This window comes from Babylonia areolata, chromosome 5 (assembly GCF_041734735.1).
Source record: "Babylonia areolata isolate BAREFJ2019XMU chromosome 5, ASM4173473v1, whole genome shotgun sequence".
Lineage (NCBI taxonomy): Eukaryota > Metazoa > Mollusca > Gastropoda > Neogastropoda > Buccinidae > Babylonia > Babylonia areolata.
In genome coordinates, this window is record NC_134880.1 from 20,072,246 (window position 1) to 20,088,198 (window position 15,953).

Genomic DNA, 15,953 nt, shown 5'->3' on the forward strand with positions numbered 1-15,953 from the left:
TGCAGGAGCTGACTCACCAGACCCCTTACTCCCCATACTCCCTGCACTCCCTCTTCCCACCCCACCTCCAGGCCCCCCCACACCACCCCTACCTCCACCACCACCTCCCAGGCCTTCGCCGCAAGCGCTTCGTGGTGACCCACAGCATGATCGAGCAGGGCCGCCTGAACATGGCACTGCTCATCAACTTCATCCTGGCCATCCTCTGCATCAACCTCTTCTTCATCATCGTCATCCTGTGGTCCAAGACTTTGAGGCAGGTTCCAAGGATGATGCTAGATCATAGATGATGATGGATGATAGATGATGAACATGTTGAAAGTGGTGGTGGTGGTGTTGGTGGTGGTGTTGGTGTTGGTGGTGGTTGGTCGTGGTCATCATCAACATCATCATTGTCATCATCATCATCATTATCCTATGGTCCAAGACTTTGAAGTAGGTCGTGATGATGATGATGATGATGATGATGATGATGATGATGATGATGAACCTCTTCTTCATCATCATCATCCTGTGGTCCAAGACTTTGAAGTAGGTGGTGGTGACGATGATGATGATGATTGATGATGATGATAACACATCTTCTTCATCGTAATAATGATAATAATAATAGTATTTATATAGCGCTGAATCTTGTGCAGAGACAAATCAAAGCGCTTTCGCACCAGTCATTCACACGCATGCATAACTCTAAAACTGGAGAAACTGAAGACAAGGAAAAGGCAGGGAAGGGAGGCTGTTTTGGGAAGAGGTGGGTTTTAAGGCCGGACTTGAAAGAGCTGAGTGCGGAGACCTGACGAAGCGAAAGAGGAAGTTCGTTCCAATTGCAAGGTCCAGAGACAGAGAAAGAACGGCGGCCAACAGTCGAGTGTGTTTGAATTAGGGTATGTGTAAACAAAGTGGATCCGAAGCCGATCGTAGTAAGCGAGATGGAGTGTAGAGGTGAAGGCAGCCACAGAGATAGGAAAAGGCGGATTTGTGAATCATCCTGTGGTCCAAGACTTTGAGGAAAGTAGATGATGATGATAATGATGATGATGGTGTGGTTATGGATACACACATACCATCTATATTTGGTCAGAGTTTTTCAAACACAGAGTTATCAATTTTGTACAGCAGGCTGCCTTGCCTATCTGGGTAGATCCCACACACACACGCACGCACGCACGCACGCACACACACACACACACACACACACACACACACACACACACACACACACACACACACACACACACACACACACACACACACACACACACACACACATTAACGTGTATGACCCTTTTCTTTATTCACCTCGCCATGTAGGCAGCCATGCTCCGTTTTGTGCATGCTGGGTATGTTCTTCTTTGTTTCCACAACCCACCGAACGCTGACATGAATTACAGGATCTTTAACGTGCGTAGTTGATCTTCTGTGTACATATCACACGCGAAGGGGTTTCAGGCACTAACAGACCTGCACATACATTGACCTGGAAGATCGGAAAGTGTCTCCACCCTTAACCTGCCAGGTGTGTCGGGGATCGAACCCGGGAAACTCGGGCAAGATCCCAGGTGCCATTTGCATTGCTTGGTTCTAACTTTTTGACAGTTACACGTGACTAAATGCCTACGTTGACCGAACTACGCCATTGGTCAGTTCCATACTACACACAGTTAGTAGCGGGGTTACGACCATACTAGGCTCTTCCGTCCGAGCAATGCAACTAGCCCCTGGCAGCGCTCTAACCATTTTACCACAGCACCCGTCTAGTAGTTATTGGATTATTGGTTTGGGTCTTGGGTTTGGTTTTCGGTTTTTGGTTTCGGTTGTGTTCTGTTTGTGTTGGGTTAGGTTGGGTTCGGTTCGGTTGTATCGGGCTGGGTTGGGTTGGGTTTTGGGTTGGGTTAGGTTGGGTTCGGTTCGGTTGTATTGGGCTGGGTTGGGATGGGTTCTGGTTTGGGTTTAGGTTGATCTGGGTTGGGCTGGGTTGGCTTTGGGATGAGTAAGGTTGGGTTCGGGTTGAGTCAGGTTGGGTGGAGTTGGGCTGGGTCGCATTGGGTTGGGGCTAAGGGTTGGGGTGGTTCATCATGCGGTGTGGTCGGGATGGTGGTTGGGTGAGTCGTGGTGTGACGGAGGGTGTGGTGATGTGTATGGTGGAAAGGGTCTATGCTGTAGGGTGTCAAATTCATCCTGGTTATCCTCTGTAATCAACCTCTTTTTTCATCGTCATCACCCTGTGGTCCAAGATGTTTAAAGATTAGCTTGGGACTCGGAGCTCTGTTTTGTGTTGAATTTTGAATGGTGTTTGGACTGGTTTGGGTTCGACAGGATTAGACTGCGTTGGATTGCATTGGGTTTGAGCTTAAGTTTGGATTGGGGTTGGGTTGGGCTTATGGTTAGGCTTGAAATGGCTTGGGCTGGGTTTGGTATGGCGGGGTGTATGGTGGCGGTATTGGTAATATGGTGTAGAGTGTGATGTGGTGCTTTGCTCTCTTCTGTGTGCGAGCGTATTTGTTTGACTATCAGTGTGCATTTTTCTTCAGAATGTTTTTTTTTTTTGCCAGGGACAATCCCTTTGTTGCCCTGGGTTCTTTTACGTGCGCTAAGTGCACGCCGCTGCAGACAGGACCTCGAATTATCATCACATCCGAATGACTAGCACCCAGATCACCACCACTCAAGGTCAAGCTATTGGGAAAGGGTGAGGGACGGGGGATGGGGATCGTTGAGTAAAAAATCCTGGCCCGTATGAGCTATAGAGAATCGAACCCATCCGGACACTCGCTTCTTAGTGAGGCGCCTTACCACTGGGCCACCACTGCACTGCACTGTCTGCTGATGGCTGTTCCTTTTTGCAGGTCCAGCTCCAAGCACCTGCTGATCGTTAGCGTGGCTTTCGCGGACCTGATCCAGGGCCTCTTCATCCTGCCCATCATCACGGACCTTAGCAACAAGCCCAACGCGGACTTCGACTGCACCACGTTTCAGGTATGAATGTGTGGGGGTGGAGGGGGAGAGTGGGGTAGGGGTGGGGGTTGAGGGTGGGTGACGTGGGGTAGGGGAGAGATTGGGAATGGGTGGGGGGCGGTTGGTTGTGTATGTGTTGGGGGTGGGGTAGGGTGAGGGTGTGTGACGCGGTAGAGGAAGGAGGAGGGATGGGGGATGGTGGGGGGTTGTGTGTGAGGGAAAGGGTGGGGGGTGTCAGTTGGGAGGAGGTGAAGGGTAAAGAGATATCCCTCCCTCCCTGTATTATTATTAGTAGTAGAGGTAGTAGTAGCAGCGGTATTAGTTTTCTTCTTCTTCTTCTTCTTCTTTGTGAAGATATAGTTGAGGGAGAAAAGGCTATGTGACAACACACAATATAGCACAATTCTCGCTCAGACTCGCGCGTTCTTAACCAGGGACTTCACACAAATATAATAGATCTAACTCCTGTTATCTGCCACCAATTTTTATTAACACATAAAAATACTGATAATACAAATTGGTTCATGTAATAATACATTAATTTACAGATTTATTCTAACTGTTTTTCTTTTATTCACAGTCTTCACAATTTAACAGTTAATAGAAGGATACACCGTCTATCACTCACACAACAGCAAGTGCCTTTAGTCCGAAGAGCAGTTGAGAAAGTCCAAAGAATCCTGTACAGTTCACATAACACTTATAGTTCGAGAAGCAGTCGAGAAGTCCACAAGAATCCTCCACGTAGAACAGCCTCTCACACTAGTCACAGATTTCTGCTACACTCTCGGCAGCACACCAGCGCTACTCCGCGCTTTTACACCACACAACAGGGCACTACACAGTGCCTACACACACACATAAACTGGGGCGCTCCACCACGCCTCTGAACAACACAAAACCCGGCATTACACAGTACCTCCACACCCCGGCACCCACTACAGCTCCTAGCAGTGGTCGCACTGCCCACTAGGGACAGTTCCAGCCTGGCGGACGTCGTCGAGGCACTACTGGCCAACTCTCCTTGCTGACCTCCTTGCCTCTGAACAGCTACTCCTTCTCCAAGGAGCTGACGTACACGATGAGGCTATTCCTAGTCAACCCTCCACGGCTGACCTTATACCAAAGACTTGGCTCCACCCCGGAACCGTGTAGACTGTCCAGTCTGCATCTCCAACGTCACAAATGCCCTACTCTCTGGGGCGCTATAAACCGGTCTTCTTCAACCGTCAAGCCTTCATACGTCTTTCCTCTTCGCTGTTCTATGATCGACTCCCCTACACAGCCCAATTCACGCGCTCTGTGCGCGTGGGTTTCTTCTGATTGGTCAACTCAAACCACATGTCCCCCACAAAATCCAATAATTCAAGCGCTTACATTCGCTCGCTCCCATTTCAATAACATAGGTGTTAAAGGTTCCAGCTTTATCAACAATTATCGAAATTACCCAAAATCGCTGACTGAAGGATATACTTTTTTAAAGCCAGGACGGTTCAATAAACTATTTACACACCAGAGCACATAAAATTTATTAATTTAGATACATATTTTATAGATTATATAGTATATATATATATATATATATATATATATTCAAGCGCAAATTAGCCCTGAACCACCCCGCGCAGAATGAGTCATGCCATTGGAACTTTGAGTTACGTCAATTGAGAATTGCGTCATCTCAAGGGCGGTAATCTACCTTCTTTAGCAATGAAAATTCTGTACAACTTATTTCCTGACATTCTTCTTCTTCTTCTTCTTCTTCTTCTTCTTATCATCATCATCAGTGTCATCATCATCATCATTAGTAGTGTAGTAGTAGTAGTAGTACCAGCAGCAGTATTAGTTTTCTTCTTCTTCTTTTTCCTCTTCCTAGTAGTAGTAGTCGTAGCAGTAGTAGTAGTAGTCGTCGTCTTCTTCTTCTTCTTATCATTAGTATCATCATCATCATCGTCGTCGTCATCATTAGTAGTAGTAGCAGCAATATTAGTTTTCTTCTTCTTCTTCTTCTTCTTCTTCTCATTAGTATTATCATCATCATCAACGTCACCATTAGTAGTAGTAGTAGTAGTAGTAGTAGTAGTAGTGGTAGTAGTAGCAGTAGTAGTAGTATTTGTTCCATAAAAACCTGGTGAATGATTTCTATCCGGTCTCTTCCTTCCTTTCAGGTGGCCAGACTGTTCGCCGATTTTCTCATCCCATCCATCACCACTCTTGGAGTCCTGGCACTGAACTTGGACTACGTGTTGCGTCTCGTCTGCAACGCTTACTCGGAAGGAACCAGCAGAGCCGTCATTATGTGTAAGTCTGTAGTGCACATACCGGATCGCCTGTTTTTGTCCTGGCTGAACTGAAATGAAGTGGGATGGCCTTGTGGTAACGCGTCCGCCTAGGAAGCGAGAAACTCTGAGCGTACTGGTTTCGAATCCGCCCGCAGTCGCCAGTATTTTCTCCCCTTCCACTAGACCTTGAGTGGGTGGTCTGGAATCTATAGTCATTAGGATGAGACGATAAACTGAAAGGTCCTATGTGCAGCATGCGCTTAGCGCACGTAAAAAGAACCCACTGCAACAAAAGGGTTCTCTCTCTAAAAAAAAAAAAAAAAAAAAAAAAAAAAAGAAAGAAAGAAAGACTCCATGGCAACGAGAGTGTAGAAGAAATCCACTCTAATAGGTGCACACACTCACACAGACACACACAGACCCACAAACACACACACACACACGCACGCACACACACACACACACACACACACACACACACACACACACACGGATGCAAGACATCGTTTATTGCTTCCTTGGCTCACAAAACGCAAACCAAAGCAAAAATAGCGGCTGATCGGCCACCTTGTTGTTTTTGATACACACGCACACGCACTCACACACACACACACACCCACACACACACACACACACACACACACACACACACACACACACACACACACACACACACACACATATGCCACACACAAACACGCGCACACACACACACACGCACGCACACACACACACACACACACACACACACACACACACACACGCACATACACACGGATGCAAGATAAAATCATTTAATGCTTCCTTGGCTCTCAAAACGCAAACCAAAGCAAAAATAGCGGCTGATCGGCTACCTTTTTGTTATAGATAAACACGCACACGCACTCACACACACACACACACACACACACACACACACACACACACACACACACACACACATGGTCATAGTCGGACACGACTATCACGCACGTCCCGACTTAGTGTGTATACGTAACATTGATGTAATGTGTCATGTATAAAACAACGTGTTTTGTAAAGCACCAAGTGTGCTTCATAAGTATTTTGTATTCCTTTTTATCACAACAGATTTCTCTGTGTGAAATTCGGGCTGCTCTCCCCAGGGAGAGCGCGTCGCTACACTACAGCGCCACCCATTTTTTTGTATTTTTTCCTGCGTGCAGTTTTATTTGTTTTTCCTGTCGAAGTGGATTTTTCTACAGAATTTTGCCAGGAACAACCCTTTTGTTGCCGTGGGTTCTTTTACGTGCGCTAAGTGCATGCTGCACACGGGACCTCGGTTTATCGTCTCATCCGAATGACTAGCGTCCAGACCACCACTCAAGGTCTAGTGGAGTGGGAGAAAATATCGGCGGCTGAGCCGTGATTCGAACCAGCGCCCTCAGATTCTCTCGCTTCCTAGGCGGACGCGTTACCTTTAGGCCATCACTCCACTTATCCATCAAGTATCCATCATTGTCATTACATCTAGTAGTGGGGATGTAACTTGGGCAAGATCACTCTCCACCATTGTCAAATTCAAGCCCAGATGGTCAGGACAGCAGGTGCCTCCTCTGCTGTTCGTGTGGTTGTCTTTTTTTTTCTCTTTTTTTCTTTTTGTGCGCATAGAGTTGACTCCATCAAGATTTTGCGCCTTATAAATATTATTAGTAGTAGTAGTAGTAGCATTTTTTTTATAACATTTTATTTATTTATTAATCTATTTTTATTGTTTTTGTGTTTTTTTTATTATTATTTTTTTTCTCAAGGCCTGAATAAGCGCTTTGGGTTACGCTGATGGTCAGGCATCTGCTTGGCAGATGTGGTGTAGCGTATATGGATTTGACCGAACGCAGTGACGCCTCCTTGAGCGACTGATGCTGTTCGGGTGGTCGTAATCGGACACGACTATCATACATGTTGTTGTTGTTGTTGTTCTTCTTCTTCTTCTTCTTATTATTATTATTATTATTATTATCATCATTATCATCATCATCATTATATTTCCCTAGGTGCCCTGTTCGTCACGCCCTGGGTGCTGAGCTGCGTGCTGCTGGTGCCCATTTACGTGGTGGGGGTGCAGAAGGTGTCCCTGTACAACTCCTTCTCCACCTGCCACGTCGTCTTTGTCGGAGGCTACGCGAGGGCCTTGCTCGTCCTCAGCTACATCCTCTACGGTTTCGTGCTGCTTGTGCTCACTGTGGTGGTAGGTGGTCGGGTTTGTTTTTTTGTTTTTTTGTTTTTTTTTGGGGGGGTGGGGGTTGTCTTATTATAAAGTGTTGGACTGTCAATCTGAGGGTCCCGGGTTCGAATCACGGTGACGGCGCCTGGTGGGTAAAGGGTGGAGATTTTTACGAACTCCCAGGTCAACATATGTGCAGACCTGCTAGTGCCTGAACCCCCTTCGTGTGTATATGCAAGCAGAAGATCAATACGCACGTTAAAGATCCTGTAATCCATGTCAGCGTTCGGTGGGTTATTGAAACAAGGACATACCTAGCATGCACACACCCGAAAACGGAGTATGGCTGCCTACATGGCGGGGTAAAAACGGTCATACACGTAAAAGCCCACTCGTGTGCATACGAGTGAACGCAGAAGAAGAAGAAGTCTTATTATAAGGAGGTGGGTGGCAGACTGGTTAATTCAAGACGCTCGTCTGTCTACCAGTGCTACAGACTCCGTGAGGGTCTCGGTTCGATTCCCGTTCTCGCCGTTTTTCTTTCCCAGATTTGACTGGGGAAATCACAAACTGAGCGTCTAGTCGTTCGGATGAGACGATAAAACTAACCGAGGTCCCGTTGTGCAGCACGCTCTAGGCGCGCTGAAAAAAGAACCCACGGCAACAAATGAGTTGTCCTCTGGCAAAATGTTGTAAACGATCCTTCATCATAATGAATATAATCAAAACAGTCTCAAAGTCTGTGGCCTTTCATGCCCTGCTCTCACGGTGACCTCAGTTTCGATACCCCTACACTTCCGTGCTTGGGGTGAGTCCTGTCAATGTCTTCAGTGTCGGCAGATTCATGGGTGGCTGTTGTTTGAGGGACGTGGTGGCGGTCTCCACTCTGGAAGGGACGCTCACTCAGTCTGGCTCCGCGACTAAGCCATTATTGTCGTTAGTAGGGGGCTTAGTAGGTGGTGTCCTGAGTACATTAAATCAGAACAGGCACCACTGAACACCACCGAAGTGACTCAGCAGCAGTGCAGGGTCTCCTCTGGTGTGTGGCCTCCTGGCGGCCTGACATCGATGGTTCCCTGTGGACTGCCGACGCTGGAACTGTGACGGACGAATCCGGGTGTGGCCGTGTATGGAGGAATCTAAATGGGCGGCGTGGGAGTAACTGATGCCACTGGGACGGTGCAGATGATGGGGCAGCAAAAAAAAAAAAAAAAAAAAAAAAAAAAAAAATCCACTCTAATAGGTACACAAATATAATAGTATGCACGCACTCAAGGCCTGACTGAGCGCGTTGGGTTACGCTGCTGTCAGGCATCTGCCTAGCGGTTGTGGTGTGGCGTATATGGATTTGTCCGAACGCAGTGACGTCTCCTTGAGTAACTCAAACTTGTGTTATGAGGGTTTGGGGGTATAGCAGAGAGGGGGTGGGGGTGTTTAGAGTTGGAAGAGGAAATAGGGATTGAGTGTAGGGTTAGGGTTGGAGAAGGGGTGGGGTGGTGGTGGTTGTGGTTGTGGCGGTGGTGGTAGTGGTGGTGGTAGTTGCTATGGTGATGGTGATGATGATGGTGGTGGTGGTGGTGGTGTTGGCGGTGGTAATTTATGATGATGAGGAGGAGGAAGTGAAGTAGGGAGGATGATAACGGTGGTGGTCGTCGTTGTGGTAGTGGTGGACGTAGTTGATGATTGATGATGATGATGATGACGACGACGACGATGACGACAAACGACCTCAACGACGACCACCACCACTTACTTACATGCAAAAACACTAACCCACCACCCCCTCATCCAACCCCCGTGACGCCCCTTCCTGCTCTACCCTCACCCATCCCCCTCACAAATCTCACTCACCCGCCCAACACCCCCTTCCTTCCCCCACCCACCATCCCCTGAACCCCACCCCCACCCCCTGACCCCCGCCCTCCTCCATGCTCCTACCCCCCATCCTCACCCCAACCCCACCACTCACAAACCTCACTCACCCGCCCAGCACCCCCTCCTTCCCCCACCCCCCATCCCCTGAACCCCCCCTGACCCCCGCCCTCCTCCATGCTCCTACCCCCCATCCTCACCCCAACCCCACCACTCACAAACCTCACTCACCCGTCCAAACTCCCATTCTTCCCCTTCCCCACCCCCTCAACCTTGACAACCCTTCCCTGCTCTACCCCCTCACCTCCCACACCCCTCACAAACATCATCTCACCTCACCTCACTCACTCAAACAATCTCCACGTTAACACACACACACATACACTCACACAGGTGGCGGTGATGTACCTGGTGAAGCGCGAGCAGCTGGGCCTGGACGTCACGGGCGAGCGCGTGCACGCGCCCTTCGACATCTGCCTGGCTAGCTTCATCCTCGTGCTCTTCTACACGCCGATCTTCCTCTTCACCCTGCTGACCACCGAGGGCTACCTGGGCTGCACGGGCCGCGACGAGTGCCGCACCCTCAACTGGTCCTACACCCTGTCGCTGTGGCTCATGTTCACCAAGTCCTGGGTCATGCCCATGGCCTGGTTCTTCGGCCGCGACACGCTGAAGGGAATCCGGGAGGTCTTCACCTGTTGCTGATTTTTTTTTTTTTTTTTTTTTTTTTTTTTTGCGGGCGGACGGAGGGGGGTGGGGGTGGGGGGGTTTCGAGGGGAGGGTGTGGGGTTGGGTGGGGTTGGAGTTAGGGTTGGATGTGCGGGGTCGGGGTGGGGGGGGGGGGGTAGGTTGTTAAAGACAGTGGTTAATTATTTCATGTTGGTTGTGCTTTTGGTTTGAGGGGGGTGGAGGTGGGAGGGGAGAGGGGTTGAGGGGCGTGGAGGGGGGTATGGGTTGGGTGTGGGTGTTAGGCCGATGGGGTATACTGGTGGTAGTGCTGTTGGTAGTCGGTCGGAGGGGAGTGTGTGTGTGTGTGTGTGTTTGTTGTTGTTTCTTTGTTTTGTTTTGTGGTGGGTTTTTTTGTGGGTGGGTGGGTCGAGTTGGGTTGGGTCTGATCGAGCTGGTTGGAGGAGAAGGAGAAGGTGTGATGGAGTGGGAAGGGAGAGGGGGGGGGTGTCTCATCGAGGGTTTCTTTCGATAGTAAAGTGACAATAAGATGGACGAGGTGGATGTATTCTGGAGGTTATGTGGGAGCTAGCGATGTTTGTGTGTTTAAATTTATGGGATTGGTCGATGTTTTGAGGCTGGCTGAGGTTGGCTACTGAAACGCCGGTGGATAAGTTCATGGCGTTGATGCTGGAAATTATAGACTGTCGAAGTTTGGTTGTTGATATTTGAGACTGACTGTGATAGAAGAAGAAGAAGAAGAAGATGATGAAGAAGAAGAAGAAGAAGAAGAAGAAGAAGAAGAAGAAGAAGAAGAAGAAGAAGAAGAAGAAGAAGAAATGAAACACAGACATATTGAATATATTCAATATAGACAGCTAATTAGGCTATACGCACGTATTTGTCATCGCTGTGTACATATGTATGTATGGGTCTAGCATACCTGTGCGTATACATCTCTCTCTCTCTCTCTCTCTCTCTCTCTCTCTCTCTCTCTCTCTCTCTCTCTCTCTCTCTCTCTCTCTCTCTCTCTCTTATCACATTTGATACATCTTTCGTTACGTTGTATATTAATGTTAGTATATGGCTTACCGAAAGACTCAAACAGTCTAGATTGTTTTGAGAAAAAAGAAAGACAAACATCATGTTGGTTGTGTTTAGTTTGTCCATGAGCTCACTAACCACAGCTCATCCTTGCTAGTGCCGAGTGTGCTGTGGATGGGGCTCAAGCTCTAGAAGACGTGTCCAGGCAAGGCTAATAAAAAAAAAATACAATGGTTTCCTTCTGGATGGGATTTTCTCAAAGTCCATGATTGTACTCCTCGTTCTGTGGAGGGAACCGCATGGAAATGAAACCTGCATTCTGTGGACATGAGTTTCACAGTTTCAGTTTCAGTATCACAACCTATATTGACTGACTCCCTTAAGGTCAGCTTGTTCAGTGCGTGGGTTTTGGCTCGATAAAAGGTTGCTTGCTCGACAGGGTTGAGTTCTGAATGTTTTTCTGGGGGTGGGGGGTGTCTGTCTGGTGTTCTGAAGGGAAAGCTCTGGAACGTAGGTGTACTTGCGGATCCGAAGGAAACCTGACGTTCATTACAGGCAGGCTGACCTTGAAGAGTTTAAATCTATTGCTTTTCCTTCACAGTGTAATTTCTTTTATCAGTTCTAAGTTTATAGATTACAAAAAAAAATAAATAAATAAATAAATAAAAAATAAATAAATAAATATAAATTAATTAATTAATTAATTATTTAAAAAAACAATCTTTGTAGAGTATTTACCGACTGAAAGACTGATTTCACACTCCTGTTTTCCTCGACAATTCGATTGTTCGTGACTTGTTTGTTTTGTTTGTTTGTTGATTGGATGGTTCAGTGCGAATAGAAAGCTTTAGCTGTCTGGTTAGAGAGCACATCAGCGGGCATGACATAGAAACAACACTGGACTAGATGAGCTGGTATAAGTAGTTGTTTGTTTGTTTGTGTTTTCTTCAGTGGGGGTTACAATTTCCACAGTTTTTATTCTGCCTACGTACGTGTTCATTCATTCATTCTTCCTTTCTTTCATCCATTCCTTTTTCCATTCATCCACTCATTCTTTCATTCACATGACTGACTATGGCGAAACAGAACGCCCACACTGCAGAGAATTGTGCACGATCATAAATTTATTCTACTGTACATAGGTTTACTGTTGAACCAGCAGCAAAGTGAGAGTTGTGTTATCAATGGTTTCTCCATTGTAACGGGAAATCATTTACAGCTTAATCTTTTGTGAAGGTCTATGACTCTCAAACTAGGAGGCAAAATTGCACTGCGTCTTAGTGCTGCAGCGTTGGGGACAAGTTGGCCTTTCGGAACCATCCCAACGCCGACTGTCCTAAAACCCTCTTGGCCGAGAGAGTGGGGATGTAACTTGGGCAAGACAGTCTCCGCTATAATCAAATTCTAGCCCAGACAGTCGGGACAGCAGTTTCCTCCTCTGCTGTTCTGGTAGTCATAGTAGGACACGACTAACTATCATGTACTGTAGTGAGCAATAACGTGGTTCGTGATGTGAACTGTTGTACTTAGGGTGTTGTAGGGTAGTGCGCACACAAACTGTACATCACTGTAATATGCTTTATTGTTCTACGTACTATACTGTACAAAATTCTGCTATTACAACTTGTTACATTGTGTTGTGTTGCGTTATATTGTACGTTGTATTGTATCGTTAACTGCCCTGCCACGTGCAGAATAGCACTGCGTGGTTTTTGGAAGTTAATGGTTGATAGTCTACACATTTTGCTGAATACACATGATTACTTCTGCGGTGCTACTATTTCCCTTTTTCTCTCACTTTTTGAGGATGGGGGAGGGGATGGGTTATTATGATTTGTACTTAATTCACTAATGTAATCGTTATTTGTAGCGTTGTAATTCATGCCGTGTTATGGCAGGCATGATGATGGTTCTCATCCGAAGCAGAGAATTCAAATGGTCGTCCAGTTTCTTTCTTTAGAGGGCGTATATCCTCATCCCCTCCCCACTCTTCGATACCACCTAAGCCATTTTTTTATAGTCATGAAAACATCTTCGTAAAAGATTTGATGTATTTTTGTTGCTGTTGTTGTTGTTGATGTTGTTATTATTGCTGCTGTTGCTGTTGTTGTTTTGCTTACTAAATTATTGTTGGATCAGTAAAACGTTGGACTTCTGATCCAGTGTTCACTAATGACCAGAGTTCGAAGCTCCTTTTCGGCATTATATTGTGTCTTCGCGTTATGCACTCTATTCGACTTTCCTCACTCTACCCATATACCAGGTGTGGAAGGAATACTTGACTTTGGTAGGGGAAGGTTTTAGTGGCGGAAGGCCTTCCTACGCCGAGCCCCGTGAATGTGAAATCACTGGCCCTGTGGCCGTGAAAGGCCATGAGGCCTTTTACCATTAACGTAGACTTGTTGTCCATCGAAATATGTATTTAGTGATCCCATTAACTGAAAATGTTTGCTTTCATTTTACAACCTTAAAACTGGTTTTTACAGAAGCATATTAACCTGGCTTTAAAGATTAAAATGAATGCTAACCTGTGACAAGAATAGGCCTAAACCTTCGGGTGCAAAACGGTCAATATGTTAAAGCATTGTTATCTTGTTGTAAGATTAAATTTCTGTTAACTTGTTATGAGATTAAACTGTTGACATATTGTCAGATTTAATGAATGTTAATTGTTATCAGATTGATTCTAATTTTGTTAACTGATCATATGTTTTTGGTGTTTCTGCATTGATCCGTTTTCACTTGATGTGATAATACGATACAAGCTTTCAGTTGTGTTTGTTGTCGTGCTTGAAAAGTATGAAAGCCATGGTGATCCTTCGTTCATTGCTTGAAAAAAAGTATTTTAACAGCCTCTCTTTCTTCCTTTGTGTCTTTTTGCCTCTGTCTCCCTGTGACTCTGTCTCTGGCACACACACACACACACACACACACACACACACACACACACACACACAATTTGTTTTCACACCTTGTCCCGTATCTTTTTGGGGTGTTTTCATTTCTTAATGGTTTAGTCCATGACAAACTGGCCAAAACTAGCCATTGACAGAAGGCATCACTGCTTCATGCCTGTCTGTGGACGATACAGCGTGCTTCAACACTTGTTTGTTTTCTGCTGAACATTTCAAGAACATTGTGTTCAATGCTGCGACGTGCAATATACACCTGTGTGTCCATTTATTTTTTATTTTTTATTTTTTTTTATTTTTTTTTTGCTGTTGTTTCAATATTACCAACACGTATCTAATTTCGGTGTTAGGCTACAGTTGTCTCAGTTGTTTGCTTCCTAAATAAATGGCACGATGAAATTATATGTGACACATGTTTTATATCTCACGTTACGGAAATCGGTTGTTGATTTGTTGTATATTTCATTCAGTTCATATCAGTTGGGTTCAGCCCAGCGTGTTTTTTTGTTTTTTTATTATGAATAGTGCGTGCGTGTGAGTGACTGTACATCTATTATAAAGCTGAGGTCCCCCACCCCCATCCCCCACCCCCACCTACCCACCTACTCCATGGAATTGTACATCCGGTCAAATACCTTTCATTTGGATTCTAAGGATATTCTTCAGTGTTATAATTTGCGCATAATTATGACGAGTGGTCGGTAATAGTGCGATCTGGAAGAAAACTGATGTCCAGTTACAGAAGGCAGATAATTTATGTGTCAATAAAAAAAAAAGTCTCTCTCTGTCTCTCTGTCTCTGTCTCTCTCTCTGTGACTCTGATTCATACTAATAACATGCTTTGGCTTAGGCTACACTCATTGTATCTTGGAAGACCCAGCTACCTATTCATCCGTTTTAATTTCTTTGTTAGTGGTTTTAATGAAATTAGTCACCTGTTTAACGATTGATTCTGAAGATTGTTGTTTGGTGGTGATTTTTTTTTTTTTTTTTGTTGTTGTTGTTGTTTTTCAAATATATTTTAGAAAGTTGAGTATGCCATACTACTTAGATTGTGTCCACATACAGTTTTTGATTAAATTTGTGGCAATTTTGATGTCATTCGTTGTAGGCATAATCGTTGTGGTATTGCATGCCTAATAAATCACCTTGTGTGCGCTCTTATGAATTTATTAAAAGAAACACACACACAATCTGTTGTGATCACAATTGTCTTTTTTTGTCTTTTTTTTTTTTCGCTGAACATATTCTTCTCTGCGTTTGTTTATTCGTTTTGTTAATGATTTCGTTTGTTCTTTGGTTTGACTCCGTGCCGGTGTGTACACGCTCGCGCGCGCGCGCGCGCGTGTGTGTGTGTGTGTGTGTGTGTGTGTGTGTGTGTGTGTGTGTGTGTGTGTGTGTGCGTGTGTGTGTCTGTGTGTGTGTCTGTGTCTGTGTCTCTGTGTGTGTGTCGAGTCTGTGTGTGTTTGTGTGTGAGAGTGTTTAAAAGCAAAATAATGTGCGCGCATTTCATTGCAACTCAGTATTCAGTTTATTCAGTGTAGGCTGATTAAAATAATCGCTAATCATAAACCAACCGATTGATGACGGCACAGAAACATCCTCTCTCTCTCTCTCTCTCTCTCTCTCTCTCTCTCTCTCTCCTCTTCTCTTCGCTCTCTCTCTTTTGCTTCCATACTGTATCTGTAAACATAAAATTAACTCACATCGACGCACTGGCAAATCGCTCGAATCCACTTTACATACACAGACACACGCACACGCACATTCAGTTACACACACACGCGCGCGCGCGCGCGCGCACGCACGCACGCACGCGCCCGCGCGCGCACACACACACACACACACACAGCCTGAACCCCCTTCGTGTGTATACCCACGTAGACTGAAGATCAAACACGCACGTTAAAGATCCTGTATCCATGTCAGTGTTCGGTGGGTTATGGAGACATGAAAATACCCAGGCATGCATAAACCACGACAGAGCCATCGGCAAGTCGATATGTTGGTCGTGAAATGGAAAGTAAGAAAGAAAGAAAG

The 15,953-nt window shown here is 45.8% G+C and overlaps 1 protein-coding gene across 1 annotated transcript in view; it reads left to right on the forward strand.

Annotated features, from left to right (window-relative positions):
* LOC143282410 (uncharacterized) overlaps window positions 1-10,009 on the forward strand; it is a 77,515-nt gene extending 67,506 nt beyond the window's left edge. The window contains exons 2-6 of the mRNA XM_076588040.1: window positions 1-256; window positions 2,847-2,976; window positions 5,124-5,256; window positions 7,250-7,443; window positions 9,685-10,009. The exon at window positions 1-256 is cut by the window's left edge and continues 44 nt beyond it. Of these exons, the coding sequence (XP_076444155.1) occupies window positions 1-256; window positions 2,847-2,976; window positions 5,124-5,256; window positions 7,250-7,443; window positions 9,685-9,996 (1,025 nt within the window). The 3' untranslated portion in view covers window positions 9,997-10,009. The remainder of the gene's footprint in view (window positions 257-2,846; window positions 2,977-5,123; window positions 5,257-7,249; window positions 7,444-9,684) is intronic.
* Window positions 10,010-15,953: the final 5,944 nt, after the last annotated feature.